A 17,190-nucleotide genomic window follows, 5' to 3' on the forward strand; every position below is an offset into this window, starting at 1 on the left:
CGAGGAAGTCTACTGGCATTTTTTTCAACAGCATTTGCTCACGTTGTGTCTCTGAATCACATTTTGGTAATTCTTACAATATTTCAAACATTATTATTATAATTATTATTATTATATTTGTATGGTGATCTGTGATCAGTGATGCTACTACTGTAATTGCTTTGAGGTGCCACAAACCACACCCATAAGAGACAGTGAACTTAATTGATAAATGAGGTGTGTGCTCTGACTGCCCCACTGGCCGGCCGGCCCGCCAGTCCCTCTCCCCCTCCTCGGGCCTCGCTATTCTGAGACACAGCAATATTGAAATTAGGCCAGTTAATAACCCGACACAGGCCTCTAAGTGTTCAGGTGAAAGAAGAGTCACATGTCTCTCACTTTAAATCCAAAGCTAGAAATGATGAAGCTTAGTGAGGAGGGAATATTAAAGCCAAGACAGGCCGAAAGCTAGGCCTCTTGTGCCAAACAGTGAGCCAGTTGTGAATGCAAAGGAAAAGTTCTCGAAGGAAATTAAAAGTGCTACGCCAGTGAACACATGATAAGAAAGTGAAAAGGCCTTATTGCCGATATGGAGAAAGTTTTACTGGTCTGGATAGAAGATCGAAGCAGCCACAACATTCCCTTAAGCCAAGGCCTAATCCAGAGCAAGGCCCTAACTCTCTTCAATTCTGTGAAGGCTGAGAGAGGTGAGGACGCTGCAGAAGAAAAGTTGGAAGCTGGGTGTAAGGAAAGAAGGCGTCTCCATAACGCAGAAGTGCAAGTGAAGCAGCAAGTGCGGACGGCGCAGCTGCAGCAAGTTCTCCAGGAGACCGAGCTAAGACCATCAATGAAGGTGGTTACAGCAAACAGCAGATTCTCAGTGTAGATGAAACAGCCTCGTATTGGAAGAAGATGCCATCTAGGACTTCCATAGCCAGAGAGAAGTCGACGCCTGGCTTCAAAGCTTCAAAGGACAGGCTGGTTCTCTTGTCAGGGGCTCATGCAGCTGGTGACTTTAAGTTGAAGCCAGTACTCACTCACCATTCCAAAAATCCTAGGGTCTTTAAGAACTATGCCAAATCTACTCTGCCTGTGTTCTATAACTGGAACAATAAAGCCTGAATCACAGCACATCTGTTTACAACATGACTTTCTGAATATTTTAAGCTCACTGTTGAGACCTACGGCTCAGAACAAAAAATTCCTTTCAAAATATTACGGCTCATTGACAATGCACCTGGTCACTCCAAGAGTCTGATGGAGATGATGAAATTAATGTCACTTTCATGCTAACACAACATCCAGCCAACAGATAGAGAAGTGATTTCGACTTTCAAGCCTTATAATTTAAGAGCTACATTTCATAAGTCCATACATAGTGATTCTACTGATGGATCTGGGCAAGATAAGTCGAAAACCTCTGGAAATGACTGACCATTCTAGATGCCATTACGAATATTTTGTGATTCATGGGAAGAGGTCAAAATAGCAACATTAACAGGAGTTCGAAAGAAGTTGCTTCCAGCCCTCAGGGATGGCTTTGAGGGGTTCAGACTTCAGTGGAGGAAGTAACTGCAGATGTGGTGGAAACAGCAAGAGAACTAGAGTTAGAAGTGGAGCCTGAAGATGTGACCGAATTGCTGCATCTCATGATGAAACTGTAACAGATGAGGCGTTGCTTTTATGCATAAGCAAAGAAAGTGGTTTCTTGAGATGGAATCTCCTCCTGGTGAAGGCGCTGTGAAGATTGTTAAAATGACAACAAAGGTCTTAGAACATTACATAAACTTAGTTGATAAAGCAGCTACAGGGTCTGAGAGGATTGACTCCAATTTTGAAAGTTCTGCTGTGGGTAAAATGCTATCAAATAGCATCACATGCTACAGAGAAATTGTTCATGAAAGGAAGAGTCAATCGATGCAGCAAACTTCATAGTTGTCTTATTTTAAGAAATTGCCATCTCAACCCTCAGCAACCACCACCCGGATCAGTCAGCCGCCATCAGCATCGAGGCAAAAGCCTCCACCAGCAAAAAGGTTACAACTCACTGAAGGCTCAGATGATGGTTAGTATTTTTTTAGCAATAAAGTATTTTTTATAGTGAAACTTTTAAAATTAAATGTATTGGGTAACATTGGTTAATAACCTTATACAAATTTCAGGTGTACAACTTTATAATACAACATCTGTGTGGTCTATTGTGTGCTCACCACCGGAGGTCTAGTCTCCTTCCATCGCCTTGTATTTGATTCACTTTACCCTCTTCAGCCTCCCCCCACTCCCTCCCCTTCCCCTCTGGTAACTTCCATTCTGTTTGTTGTCTGCATCTGAGTTTGTTGCAATAGAATATTTTTCAGTTAATGTCTGTACATTGTTTTTAGACATAACGCTGTTGCACACTTAATAGACTACAGTATAGTGTAAACATAACTTTTACCGTGTTTCCCCGAAAATAAGACATAGCTAGACCATCGGCTCTAATGTGTCTTTTGGAGCAAAATGTAATATAAGACCCAGTCTTATTTTAATATAATATAAGCCTGGGTCTTATATAATATCAGACCTGGTCTTACATTAATTTTTGCTCCAAAAGACACATTAGAGCTGATAGTCCAGCTAGATCTTATTTTCGGGGAAACACGGTATATGCCCTGGGAAACCAAAAAATTCATGTGACTTGCTTTATTATGATATTTATTTTATTGCAGTGGTCTGGAACCAAACCTGCAATATCTCTGAGGTATGCCTGTATTTTCTTTCCTAGCAACTTCTGAGCACCTAGATACTGTCTTACTATGCAAAAGACAGAAAAGAAACCCAGCATGCTTTTCTGAAGGAATTGTTCAGTTATTTATGTATTCATTTAACAAACATTATTAAGCACCTACCAGGCCTCAGGCACATGCTAGGCCTTGGGGAGTTAGGGGGTACAAAGCCAACGTGGTCCCTGCCCTTATCGCAGGAGCATTCTAGGGGTAGGGCACAAGAATGTTTTTAAAAATAAGTAAAATCATTACTTTTTTTGGTAAGTGCTATAAAAACATAAAGATTGGTCATGAGAAAAAATAAGAGCGAGGTCTTTTTCAGTTAGGGAACTCAGAAGTCTCTGAGGGCAGAGAGTGCATTCCCCAAAGCAAAAACAGCACAAAGACCCTGAAGCAGCAGAGAACTAGGCATGTGCCAGGAATTAAGCCAGGCAGGGTGGCTGCAGCTTGGCTGGGGAGGGGGTCGGAGCAGGACTTGAGGCAAGATTGGAAACAAAGTCGGGCGGATTCATGTAAGACGTGGGTCAAAGCTGCAGTCACGAGTTTGGATTTTGTTCTAAGGACAATGGAAGCCATTGCAGTTTTAAGTGTATGTGGGGGGAGGAGATAGGATGTGATTTAATTTTTAAGAGGTCTCCCAGTGAAATTTCACTTTTTGTCTTTTAGATTGTTAAAGAGAGAATGGTCTGATAACCAAGTATGTTGTGGAAGGTGAGAGGAAATAGGTCCTCTCATAATTGCTGGCGGGTTTGTAAATAGTTTCACTTCTATAGATGAAAATGTGGCAAGATCCATCAAAATAAAAAGTGTGCAATGCCCTCTAACCCAGCAATTCCACATGGACTCATCCAGGTTTAAAGTAAGCCCTGTTCAAGGACATCCATTATAGCTTCTGTTTAACAACATGAGGCTGGAAACAACATAAGTGTCCACCTGTTGGGGACTAGAAAAATATATCGTGCCACATCTACGTAAGCAGTGGAATGATCCAGCAGAGGGGGAACTGATGACTCAGAAGGAGAGGGAATGACTGAAGGCAGGCACTTGGAGGGTTAGCCAGACAGATGTGACAATCATGTGAAACGTTTAAACAAGATGCCTGGAAAGATACATGCAACTTATAAGCAGCTGTGGCCTCTGGAAGGAGCCAGGAGCGAGAGGGGCTCTTCCCTGTGTGCCCTGAGTTCTGCTGAAACATCTGCTTGTTTATAATACAATAAACAGGTATTAAAAGAAGTCTAGTAAGTAAATAAATAACAAAAAAGTGTATAATTAGATGTCAGATATACAGTGCAGGTAAGAGCTAAAGTCACAGATGGGTTTGCCGCTGATTAAGTCCGGACTCTGGGAGAAGGCACCAAGGAGGCTGGCCCCTGACTAGGCGAAGAGGACGCAGGGACTCCAGTATCTCTGGCCCATGGCCAGGCCCCCAAAACAATGAGATCCAGGCCCAGACACCTCAGCAGTCCCCTGGGGCTTCTCCCAGGCATCTTCTTCCTTCTTCTGTCTCTCTGGGGACCAGCTTTACCCGCTTTTCTTCTGTATGGGCTACCTGGTCCCCAACATCCCACTGGAAACAGGGATCGAGTTTCTTGCTGCCAGTCCCTAAAGGGGTGGAATGGGAGCGTGCCCAAGGTCAGGGGAGGGAGTGGGGTGTCCGCAGCGGGGCTGGGGCATGGACTGGGAGTGGGCAGCCACCTCCAAGGGTAGGCCTGGACCTTCATAAGGGACAACGCTTGCAGTCCATTGAAGTCTCCGATGTCCAAGGGATAACAAGTCAGGCCTGGGGGGTACTGGACCTGCCTAGGCAGGAACAGCTGGGAAATGCTCAGAGAGGTTTTCAAACAGAAAGATTTATGGCTGTTTGGGGGTAGTCCTTAATCTAGAAATTCCTGAATACCCACCACTTTCTGTGTACCTACTATGTGCCATGCCCTGCATGAGCTACTTAGCACTCTCTAATTGATTCAGCCCTCACAGCAACCTGGGGGAGACTACTGCTCTTCTCATTTTACAGATGGGCAAATGAGCCCCCAGAACGCTAAGTCCCTGGTCAAGGTCAGACAGTCAGCAGCTGCTTAAATCTCAGCTCTCCACTCAGCTCTGGACTCTGCGGACCCTTCAGGAGGCAGCTGTGCTGTGGGCCAGCTGCACACAGCAGAAGCAGGCTGAGTAATCAGGACTCGAGCCCTGAAAAGGGCACTGGTTTGGTTTACATCCTCCTGCCTGGGGTGGGTGGCAAACTACCAAGACTACATGGCCTCTGGGGTGCAGCCCCGCTGCACAGACTTAAATACAGGTCAGAACTGGAGCTTGACCCACTCCAGCCATCCATTGAGCCATCCCGCCTGGACATCCCCCAGCTCTGATATTGGTTGAGAGAGGGTGTGGGCTCTGCTCAGAACGAAGTGTCTCTGTTAGGCGGCGATTTCTTGAGCTGTCTGCCCGGCCCGATGTGGATGAGGAAGCCCGTGGCCTTGACTACAACCATGAAAAGCAGCAGCCCGGGAGATGCTGAGGACAGCAGAGCCGAGAGGCAGAAGGCATGTGCATCCCTGAAGCCCTGGCGATAAGCCTGCCCATCTTCCCAGCACCGGTCATCATGGTGCTGAATGCCCCGTTTGCTTGTGCTGGGCCCTCAGCATGCCCTGGGCTCAGCTGCCGCCGGGCTGGACTCCTGCTGGTAATGCCCATCTCATCCTTGCACCGGCCTCAGCTCTCTGAGGACCACCCAGAAGCAAGGGCAGGCGGGAGTTCATCTCTGGGGCTTCCCTCAGCTACTGGGGAATAAATGCCTCAGGCTCTGCCCCTTCAGGTGTTCACTCTGGGGAGGCATTCTGGATACCCCTGAAGGCCTAGCAGAGGGTAACCCCCATCACTTAGAGCAGCGATCTCAGCACCACACCTGCAAGTTGGTTCTTCCTGCCCTCTGGCTCACTGCAGCTCCCTGAGATCACCTGACCAACACACCGCCTCACCCAAGTCCTTGCTTCAGAGATGCTGTGTCTTTCTGATGGCGCTATCCTTGCTTCCCCCACTCACACAATCCCCCTCAAATCCATCCTCATGGTGGCAGAGTTTCCTTCCAAAACACACCGAAGCCCCAAAGCCTCCACAACTCCCCTCTGCTGTCCTGGGCGCTGCCCTGCAACACACCCCTGGACCTCCTCCAGTGACCTTGAGCTCCTCGAGGGAATGTGCATTCCCAGGCAGGCACCCCGAGCGCATCTCCTGGCCTTGGTTTGCTCAAGCCATGCCCTCCTCCCAGGAAGCCTGGTCTTTCTGCTCAATGACAAAATTCCAATCGTCTTTCTGTGAGTCTGACTCAAAAATCACCTCACCTCTTCTGCCGCTCTCTCAGGAAGGATCTCGGCTATCACAGGCCTCCCTTTGTTAAGGAAGTACTCCAGCCTGAGCCTGAACGCAGTGCCTGCCTCACGCTCACCACCTCACTTGATTCCTGGCAGGTAGGTTATGGCCATTATCTCCATGTTACAGATGAGGAAACCGAGGCACAGAAGGTTTAAACCTTAGGGCGTGTGGCTGGGATTTGGACCTAGACCATCTGACTGACCTAAGTAGAAAAGGAATCTTGAAAGGGTAGTGGACCATTCCCAGGATTGACTGGCAAGTCGGAAAAACGGGTCCTAGCAACGGTTCTAATCCAGGAGAAATCTGGTAATGTCACCTCTGACACAGGACCCTCATGAAAGATGCCACACGCCCAGCGCTGGGGTCATGGCCCCAGCTCGCTGCTGCGAACCTGTTGTGGGGGTGGGCAGGGGCCAGCCCACCTTCCAAATGACCAATGGCCCCTGCCCACTCACACATACACCCCTGACACCCTGGGGGTGGACCCAGGCTTCTTGTCATCTTGTGTGTCTTGATTATGTGGGTGTGTGCTGGGCACCCCAAAGCGGCTGTAGCTTTGGTCTCTGTACCCACTGAGCACAGGCCAAATGCCCCATATCCAGCTTAGCAAAGGTTTGTTGAGGGTGGGGCTCAGAGGAAGAAAGAGACCCCACCAAGGCAGGGTGCCAAGTGGCACCAGCAGATGGGCTTTCATGGGTGAAGCATGTTGTTTAAACATTATCAGATCTCTTGTAGAATAATCTGGATTTCTAGCTTTTCTAGAAAAAAGGGACGATCTGGAAGGCTGAGCCTGCATTTCCCCTCGCCACAGACCCCCAGACCCCAGCTCCCCCTGACCTGGGGGGGTGGGTCGGTGCACCCTCAGCCGGGCCCTGTGCTCACATTCATCGCGTTGCTGATCTGGTTGTTGCCGAGTGACAGAACCTGCAGCTTGGCCAGGGCGTCCAGAGAGTCAATCTTGGAGATACGGTTGTTGAACAGGCTCAGGTCCTCCAGGTTTACCAGTGCGTCCAGCCCCTCGATGGCCTCAATGTTGTTGAAGGAGAGGTCTGGAAGGAAGAGGGCCGCGAGGGCTGGGTGACAGGTGAGGGGGTGGGGTGTCCTGCCACAAAACCATCAAGGCTACTTATGCCCTGTGAGCCAGCCCCAAGTCGTCGGGCCGGGAACTGACTCACTGTCTGGCAGCTTATGGTCTTCTAGAAGCCGTGCATGGATTCCTTCCTGTGGCCTCAGACTTTCATTGCCCCTCCAGCCCCGCCACCCGTCTTCCTGGCCAGGGACACATGGCCCAGTACTCACGCCTGTGCTCTGTCATTGTCCTGAGATGGAACTGCTTACTGGCAGGTCTGAAACAGTGTATCTTGGGGTGGGGGAGACAAGAGGGAGTGTCTCCTTCCCTCTCTCCTACGGTGTTTTAGTGATGATACCTGTCTGCGTAGCGTTTACCACTTTATCAAGTGCTTGTGTGTATCACCCCAGACAACAGCCTTGAGTGGCAGTTTGCAGCTTCTCTCCCCATTTGCTCAGATGATTTACCCCAAAGCACACAGCTAACGATGGTGGTACCAACAGCTCACCCAGGGCTGCTCCCTGGACAGGTGGCAGCCAAGTTCTTCCAGCTGCACCGCAGCTGCCTCCGGCTGCCCTTCCCCCGCCCAGCCCGAGCCCAACCTCAGCTGAGACGGCAGGATGCTCTCTAACCCAAGTTTCACAGGTTTTTGGTTGGGACTGGGGTTGCAACCCTGTCCTGCAACTCCAACGGCCCAGACACCCAAACGGAATTTTCCATGAACTAGGAAATATGGCCATGATAGCTGCAAGCTACCACATTGAAAAGGTGATTTTTGGGGCGGCCTGTTAGCTCAGTTATTAGAGCACGAGCTCCTAACAACAAGGTTGCCGGTTTGACTCCCACATGGGACGGTGAGCTGCACCCCTGCAACTAGACTGAAAACGGCCACTGGACTTGGCGCTGATGGGTCCTGGAAAAAGCACACTGTTACCCAATAAAATTTTTTAAAAAGGTGATTTGGAGAGTCAGTTACCCTTCTGAATTCAGCCTCCTTGGTATATCATGGGACGCTCAGCTGTTGACAACAGCTGAGACTATGGCCCTCTAAGTGCATTACCTCATCTAATCCTCACAGCATAGCTGTCACCGCCTGTATTTTATGGGTGAGGAAACCAAGACGCAAAAGGGCCTGGGTCACGATCACACAGCACATAAAGGAACCGGGGCAGAGGCTGAAACAACTCGTGTACAATCGGTCAGTACATGGGCGGAGCTGGGAAGTGCGCTGGGGTCGGCACCTCCTTTCCCACCGTGCAGCCAGCGTCTACCCCGTGGAGGCCTGGCTACATGCACTGGAAGCAGTGGTGTGATGCAGGTGAATGTTTAACAATGGGGGTGGGGTGAGGGAAGCTCTGATGTGCGGGGCTTGCTGATTGCTGTGGTGTAAGGGCTCCTCCCACCACGGCCAATTTCAAGCTACCAACAACACATCCCTGAATGCCAGTGGACGAGGTGAGCATGGCCAGCTTTGCAGGGCCAGCACTTGCCAGCTCCAGCCCATCCTGAGCCCTGGGGCAGCAGACGGTGGCGGGTCACCAGCAGGGCTTGTGCATGTAGGTGGGGGCTGTGCTGAACCATCAGAGCCCCGACATCCCAGGGACGCAGCTCTTCCGGCTGTGCTAGGTCCCTGGACGAGTGCTGTGGCTGGACACGGGCTGGCTTCTGAGCCACTGAGGGGTACGGCTGGCCACAGCTTCCCTCTTCTGCTTTCTCACCCTGATACCACAGAATGCTGGGCATCACAGGGGCATCTAATGGGGACCCGTGGCACTTGTTTTATAGCCAAGGGACCTGGTAGCTCTGGCCTGAAAGCACAGCATTCAGACGTCGGTGCCTGGTAGGCCTTCGGGGTGGGGGACACGGCTCAGGGTCGGGGCTGACCCGCACCCTCTCCTCCTCCTTCATCTCCTAGAGAAACAGATGACTCCCAGTGAGGCTGTCGTGCTGCCCAGCCCGGGACTGAGCTGGCTGAGTGCTGCGGTGCCGGAAGGGGGTGCCGGAAGGGGGTGCCTGGGCCTAGCAGTCAGGAGCCCTGGCTGTGGTCCGCCTCTGCTGCTGCCTCTGTGAAATGGCAGCACGGTCCTGCCTGCGTGGCGCTGTGGGCTGTCCACTGTCAGCACACTTGTAGGGGAAAGGACTTTGCAGACTGAGAGGCACACCAGTGCCCAGGCTGCTCCTCATGGGGAAGCAGCCTGACAGGACGGAGGGAACGTGGACTTTGGGCTCAGACAGGCATGGGTGGCACCCCAGCTCTGCCACTTCCTGGTGGTGAAGCTTCAGGCAAGTGCCTTGGCCTCTTGGAGGCTGAGTTCCTCCTCAGTAGATTGGGACAGTGACAGATTCCTGTCCTTTAGGGTTGTTGTGAGAGCTAAACAAGACAGTTATGAAGAGCTCGCCAGCCAGGCCCCTCTCGCTGTTAGGTGCCCACCTGCCCCTCTGTGGTGCCCACCAGTTGTGAGGCTGCCTCTGAAGGCCAGCAGGTGGACACAGCTCATCAGGACCCTTGTGGTCTCAGCAGTGAGGGCCACAGCTCCAGAGTCAGGCAGAGCTGTGCTGGGAGCCTGTGACCCCAGTTTGCTCATCTCTACAATGGGGAAGCTGTGTGGATTAAAAAGCTCTCATGAAAAGCATACAGGCCCATGCTTAGCAGGTAGTAAGTACAACTAACAGCTGTGATGATTGTTTTTGGTTTTATCTGAGCCCCGCCGACTGGTAGGGCCCATGGTTATCTGCCAACCTGAGTCTAGAGTACCTAGAAGGAACCCAAGGCTGCTCCTGTGACCTCCCCGCAACTGGGAAGTTTGGCAGGTGGGAATAGAATATTCTGTCCCGGCACGTCTTTGCTGTGTCTACCCAGCACAGGCCCTGGGCTTTTAAAAGAAAGCGGCATTCTTGCTCCCAGCAGACAGAGCTTCTGCGGCACCTGGGCTAATGGTGGGCCGGCAGCAGACTATTGCCTGGGGAGACAATTACCTTGGCAAGTATTACCTTGGCAGGCTGTCACCTTTGATGAGGGCGGACACACACAGGAAGGGCCTTACCTAGCCAGACCAGGTGTGTGAGGCTCTCCAGGCCCTCGATCCTCTCAATGATGTTATTGTCCAGCTGCAGCTTCCTCAAGTTCTCAAACTGCCAGAGGTTGTCAATGCGGAGGATGTCTGGAACAATCAGAGGAGATGCTTCAGCGGGCTCCAGCCTCGGCTTGGGGTTAGAGTTGGGTACCAATGTATCAGAGGACTGAGGCGACCAGTGCTACCACACAGAAGGTCCCACAATCCGCTGCCTCGCCCTGGAGTCTGTGAGCGCCCGGGAGATGTGGGCCGAGCATTGAGGAGCTCCGAGGCCCCACTAGTGCACAGTGCGTAGTGATCGGGCCATAGAGGCCCTAATGGGTCCATGGGTGTGTCAGTGGGTGGGGGTCTGTGTGAAGGTGGGCTGGACCTGCTCAGGGCACGGGCCTCCAGGGCCAGGCTCAGGGCTGCCTGGGAGGCCACAACCACTTGGGCACAGGACACAGGATGCAGGCAGGGGTCCTCCTTCTTCCTTCTGCCATGTGACAGAGTCAAGGCTGAGGGGCGAATGCCTCCCTATGCACTGCTGGTGGGAGGGCCAGTCAACTAGTTCAGCCATTTTGGAGGGCAATTTAGCTACGTTTACTTAAATGTTTAATGTGTGTGCCCTTTGGCCCTGCAGTTTCTCTACTTGGAATCTGTGCAAAGACACTTACATATGTGCCCAAAGAAATACCTTACAGGTACATGAGGGGCAGAAAGATAGCAGGAACCCCAAATGTCCATGAATGCAGAATGGCATAAATGGCCCACACCATAGGAGAGTCAGGTTTCTCATGTCACCAAAGCACCTGACCCTGATGTCCCTGAACACCACCTTCACAGTTACACAGCCGACTCGTTCCGTTGCTCCTACACCAGGCAGGCTTTGGTTTCTATCACTGGCAGCCAGAAGAGTTCTGAAAACACTTAACTATAAATATGTACTGTGTACGTCAAATTCTAGAGGCCTATACTTGTCCCCAGTTTTTTCTAGAAGCCACAAATAGCTCTGTTGCTTATATGCCCCTTTTTTCTATATTTACTTTTGTAATGATTTCTAAAACTTGTAAAATTAGAATACACTCATTAAAAGACTGAAATAATACAGAAGTGAAAGGGGTAAAAAAAAAAAAGTGCCCTTAATAACCACATATTCGGGGCAGCAGCTTCAATATTCATTCAGAGGGGTAGGGTTTGCCCTGAGGTTGTGAGGTTCTCAGGGAAGCACACAGCTCTCCTCGCTGCCCTCCTCAAGCCTGGTATCCATGGGGTGAACGGACAGCGTTTCTCTGACCCAGGGTCCTGCCTCCCCCAGGGTCCCAGGGCCAGGTGGGACTGGTGTCTGTTCCCCAGCTCTCTGTGGCCAGACTTCCCAGAATGACATCAGCGACCATCCCTCCTTGTGCTTCTGGGGCAGAGCCCAGTTCAGCCCCGGGATCTCAGCCACCTCACATCCTGAGCTGGATTTTCCAGCCATTTTCCCTGGCCCTGGCCTTAGACTGACAGCCCCTGGCTGTGGCTGACGTCCTGCAGATCCCACCCCCTTGGGCGGCTCCCGCCAAGCTGGCTGCTCTGCCTGGCACACCTGCATGCTGGCTTTTCGCTACACATCAGCAGTTCATGTGGAAAAGCCAAAACAACTCAACAAAACCAAGATGTATTTAGCAGTTAGCTCTAAATGAGTTACGAGCATGACAGGACTGCCCCAAAAGCCAGTTTAATGTTCAGCGTAGATATGGAATCCTCGTCTACTGCCACCACCTTGGTCCTAGCCCATCACTGCTCCCTGGACCACAGCAGTAGCTGTCTCGCTAGACCCCCGCTCTGGCCCTTGGGCCCGCCAGTCTGTCCCCCTGCAGCCAGTGGGATCCTGTGAAAACCTGGAGCCCGCCCTGTCCTTCCTCTGCTCAGGACCCTCCCAGGGCTCCCACCTCACTCACTGCACAAGCCCAACACCCTCTCAGCCCCGCAGGCCGATGCTAGCTGACCCCAGGACCTCTCTGACCTGTGTCCACACACGGCCTTCGCATGGGCTATTCTCTCTGCCTTGGACACTTTCCCTGGATCTCCACATGGCTCCTTCCCTCACCTCCTACCAGACATTGCTCAGTTGTCACCTTTTCTGACCACCCAATAAAACACTGCACCCCACCCCCAGTTCCCTTTTGCTCCTCTCCTTACTTGATTTTTGTCCATAGCACATGCTACTTTAGCATACAAAGACCAACGACCAATAGGGTATTTTGGTCTGTTGTTCAGTTGAATCCCTAGTACCTAAAATAGCAGCTGCCATATAACAGAAACTTGATAAATACTGGCTGAATGAACCTTAGGTTGGGGAGGGTGAGCAAAGGAAGGTGCTCAACCCTACAGCCCCCTCCGGTGACAGCCATTTTGCAGTCCCTTTAACCTCTCCCCACAGAGGGGGCTGCGGCTCAGGGGCCCCCACTGCTCTGGGAGGCCAGCTGGCTCCCGCAGAAGTGTGATGGGCCCTGGAGGCCGTGATCCGGGGATGCCTGTGGGGACCAGGGCCTTGCCCACTGCTGGGTCCTCGGTCTGGTACAGGCTGGCTGAGGCAGCGCCTCGGGGAGGATGAGGAGGGTGAAGCGGGTCAAACATATGGTGATGGAAGGAGAGTAGACTTCGCGTGGTGAGCAAACAACAGAGTACACAGATGTTATAAAGATGTGCACCTGACATTTACATAATGTTATTAAGCACTGTTACCCCACTAAATTTAATTTTTAAAAAAGAGGAAAAAACCCCACCCAAACCTGCCAACAACAGCAACAAGAAAGAACCCCTTGTTGAGTGCACAACCCGGCAGGCCAGCACGGGAGCCCAGGACAGGCCGGAGTGAGACTGACCAGGTCACTCTGCTGGGGAGGGCTTCCCTCTCTGGCCTTTCGGAGTGTGCCAGACACTGTGTACATGTTGTCTTACTAGCACTGGGGACAGTGACTGCAGCCATCCCACTTCACAGATGGGGACGCCGAGGCCCTGAGGATGTATCTGGTCCCCAGCCTCCTCTTCCCACGAGGCTGTCCTGCCCCTCGAGGCGCCTCCCTGCCTCATGGCCCATTTCCTGTCCCTCCTTCAAAGCTGCTCTCCCAGTGCATTCCTCCTCCTCCCCACAGTGCCCTCCTGACAGCTAGGGACCAGCTTCTAGGTGCCACCTGCCAGGACACCAAGGCCGATGTGGTTCACTCAGATTTGGAGTGGGAGAACTTAATCTTTTTATACGGACTTTGCACGGAATCCTGGGGCTGGTATGTGGCGTGAAGAAAGCCAGCGGCCCACCTGGTGGCCCTGCTCTACCCAGGATACTCACTCTGGAAATCCAGCTGCAGGGAAAGGACGTCCTTAAAGAGGATGCCCTCCTGCTTGGCCAGCTGCCCGGCCTCGTCCTGCGGGCCCTGCTCCTGGACAGCCAGCTTGAGCATGTCGTCGTCCATCACTCTTGGCTCCAGTGAGTTGCACAGCCGGTTCATCCTCCCTGGAAAACAACACGGTCCTCTTCCACAATCCGCTCCTCCCTTTGTCTGAGGACAGGGGCTGGCGGGCATCCTTTCAAGGTGGTGTGGAGCACCGTGGCCGCGAAGGACACGCCAAATGCTGCCCTCTGCTCCTAGGGGTCAGTACCTTCGCACCAACGCTGCTCCAGGGCCTCCCACGGTGGCCGTAAGTGTCCATCCTGCCTGGTGCCATTCCTCGGGAGTGTACCCCTTGCCCCACAACCATAGCTGTGACCCTACTCCACACAAGTGGACTGGTATCCACACTGGTCTCCTGAGCCTTTGGAACTCAACTCCTCTATGGCCATGGCCATACTGGGCCGTTGGCTTTCTGTGCCCACCCTCATTCAGGTTTCTTGGCACCAACCACTGCCAGCCTTGGCAGCCCCAGCCACATATCCGCTTCTCTCGGAGCTGCCTCCCTTCCAGCATCATGTCCGTCCTCCCCCCACCCACCCCACAAGCTGCTCAGTGTGTAGGTGGATACCAATTCCAGTTGGTTATTCATGTTCTCCCCCTGAGAAATGTGAGCTTGGGGCCGCAGGACGAGAATACCCATCAGAGCTGGCCGCTTGAGATGGAGAGGAACTGGGGGCTGGGGGCTGGTCAGGCACGTGGTTGAGCAGAGAGAGCCAGAGGGGGATGAGGCAGATGGACAGAGAGAAGCAGAGATGGGAACCTGGGTGATCCAGGAACAAAAGACCAAAGGATAGACAGACTGATACAAACAGAGACTACCTTCTTCTTGCTGGGTTTTCAGCCCCTAATATCCCTAAGTTCAGGCTTTGTGAGGGTTTCTGTGGCCCTTTCTGGGAGTTTCCTGACTTCTTGCATTAAATCCTCCTTTACTTAAACTAACTCCAGCAGGTTTCTGTTGCTAACGGTCAAAGGGATTTGGCTGAGGTACTGCAGGCAGAGGCGACAACTGTGGATTTGGTCAGTACCACTCTGAGGCTGGCACTGGGACACTGTTCCTGGCTGAACAGAGCCACAGCCCTGGGGATCCGGGGTGCACACCCTCGCTCTCATCACCAACCCTCCTAGCGAGAACATCCAGAAGGGCTGGCCCTACAGGAAGGCACTCTCCTGTCAGCTTACAGATAGCTCCCAGATTCTGCCTCCAGAACCCTCTGGACACTCAGTCCTCCCTTCTACTTTCCACCCTTGCTTCTCCCCTCCCCTCTGGCTTCACCTTCCACCTTTGTCTGCACGTGTCCGCCATATCCAGGCCTCCCTGAACCTCCTGTCCTCTCTGCCCTGCTAGTCTTTGAGGCTGGGCAGCCCCTGCACTCTGTCCGTTAACCACTGAGTGCTGCTTGGAGAGACTCCTGGGGGCAGGCTGATGGTGTCCACCACAATCTTGCCACCTGTGCGGACAGAGTCCCAGAGAGCAGTTTCTAGGCTCTCGGCCTCACGTGGAAAGGTGCTGGCTCGGGTAGTGGATGGTCATCAGCTATGACTAGTTGGCCATCAGCTGTAACCAGTTAGCCATTGGCCACTAATATAACTGCTGTGGCTACTCTTGTTGGTTGGTTGGTTGGCAGAGAAGCGGACAGTGGATTGCGGATCATGTGGATCCTACTTCCTGTATCTCGCCCAGCCACCAGCGAGACTGGGGTGCAGGAAGACCTCTTATTGGGGTACAGGCGGATGTTTGCTTTTGTGTCTCGACCAGCCACCATCGAGAATATAGTGGTATGACTCCCCTATCCATGTCTCTGTGGGTGTTCCTTTTGGCCTCACCATATCCTGTGTTCTTGTGCGGGGAGCGGGACCAGAGACCCTGCATGACAGCACCTGGTCTTAGAGCCTGCCACTACCCAGCTGCCTCCCTCCCTCCTCCCCCACCGTCCACGTGAATGCAGCTTATGCAAATATGCATCTTTAATTTCTGAACTGCGCATGATCAAATGTCCCAGTGCTCTTATCTCTCATGCACATTTCCTTCTACCCCCAGAGGAGGCACAGCCTGCCCTAAGCCTACTACCTGATCCCTACAACCCCACCCCATGTTCCATCTGCACCTTCTACCTTCCCATTCTCAACAACCTGTCAACAATGGCTCCATCTCCTCAGGGTGATTGGTTCAGCATGCGCCTTCCCCCGCCAGGATGTTCCAAGTCCTCTGCCTCCATCTCCCCGCTCTTCTGAAACAAATTTTTCTAAGATTTCCCATAATTTGACACCATGTTGCCTTTAGGGGATTTTAATGAGCTATATGTGGCAGATGGTACCTGCAAAGTATTTGTGCTTTTTCAGAGAAAGGTGCTATATTTTGGGAAGTGATTTTTAGTTCTTATTTCAAAATTCAGTTAACTGACTTCTCATCCCTCCCACATCATCAAGGCCTGGCACCTCTGGCAGATCAAGCTTGCTTTCAGTGTAGCCCACAATCGCTGCAATGTGGAACAGCTGTTGTGCACACAAGTGCATCCTTTGGCAACTCACCTCACCTGTCTAAGTCTTGGATTTCCCATCCATAAAAGATGAACCATTCCTCCCTCCTACATTTGTTTAAGATCATTTATTTAGTCCACATACGTAATGAATAGCTACTACATGTTGTGACTACAGCAGACAGATCTCCTTACGTCTGTTTCAGACATGAACCAGATAATCATACAAGTATTTAATTACAAACCATGGCAAGTTTGTAGGTGTAGGGAACTATGACATAAGGGGCGCCTGGCCTGGCCAGGGGCGACAGGGCTGAGATCTGAAGGGCGAGTAGGAAAGAAGGGAGAGCAAACTGCGCAATGAGGGCCCTGAGGTGGGAGAGAACAAGACATGTTTCACTTTGGCTAAAGTGATGCAAGGTTGGAGAGGACTACAGACGTTGTGTTATTATCCTAGGATTCCTGGGACGCTCCTGGGGCTTAATAAGGGAAGTGATGATCAGATTTTAATTTTAAGAAACTCATTCTGGCGGTACTACTGAGAATGGCAAGAGTCATGAGATGAGAGCTGACCAGGGTGGTGGTAAGATGTGGCTCTCTAGGAACTTAATGTATGTGCAGGACTAGTCATCCACCGCTTTCGGATAAGACAGTGGAATCCAGTTAGAAAGGTTAGGTACCGTGCCCACGTTGACACACCGAGCATATGGCAGAGAAGGACAGCATGACTCCACAGCCATCTCCTCAATCTGCCTCAGCTGTACCCAGGGCACTACAGACCATTGTCACAGCTCACGGTGCTTCTCACAGATGTTCTGGGTCAGGGCCAAGGTCCGAAAATCCTTCCCGAAGGGGATTTTGTCAGTAATTTACCACCCAGCCTGAGCTCCTGTTGACTTGCCTGATGACAGTTCAGCTGGTGAAGACGACAGATAGGAGGCAGGGAACGCACCACGGTCAATGCAGTAGCCTTCTCACGGAGAAACAGATCCAGAATTGTCCTGGAAGTAAACAAGCTGGAATTAACTGGATCTGAAC

The 17,190-nt window shown here is 51.8% G+C and overlaps 1 protein-coding gene across 2 annotated transcripts in view; it reads right to left on the minus strand.

Annotated features, from left to right (window-relative positions):
• The window catches only part of DRC3 (dynein regulatory complex subunit 3), a 47,005-nt gene that overhangs the window by 28,766 nt on the left and 1,049 nt on the right, over window positions 1-17,190 (minus strand). The window contains exons 2-5 of one of the 2 annotated variants that reach the window (XM_019753761.2): window positions 17,054-17,153; window positions 13,573-13,737; window positions 10,230-10,346; window positions 6,999-7,165 (exon numbers count right to left, since the gene is read on the minus strand). In XM_019753761.2, the coding sequence (XP_019609320.2) occupies window positions 6,999-7,165; window positions 10,230-10,346; window positions 13,573-13,732 (444 nt within the window). In that variant the 5' untranslated portion in view covers window positions 13,733-13,737; window positions 17,054-17,153. Of the gene's footprint in view, window positions 1-6,998; window positions 7,166-10,229; window positions 10,347-13,572; window positions 14,154-17,053; window positions 17,154-17,190 lie in introns of those variants that run through there. The other variant, XM_019753762.2, reaches the window with a different exon arrangement.

The sequence above is a fragment of the Rhinolophus sinicus genome, linkage group LG15 (genome assembly GCF_036562045.2).
Source record: "Rhinolophus sinicus isolate RSC01 linkage group LG15, ASM3656204v1, whole genome shotgun sequence".
Taxonomy (NCBI): Eukaryota; Metazoa; Chordata; class Mammalia; order Chiroptera; family Rhinolophidae; genus Rhinolophus; species Rhinolophus sinicus.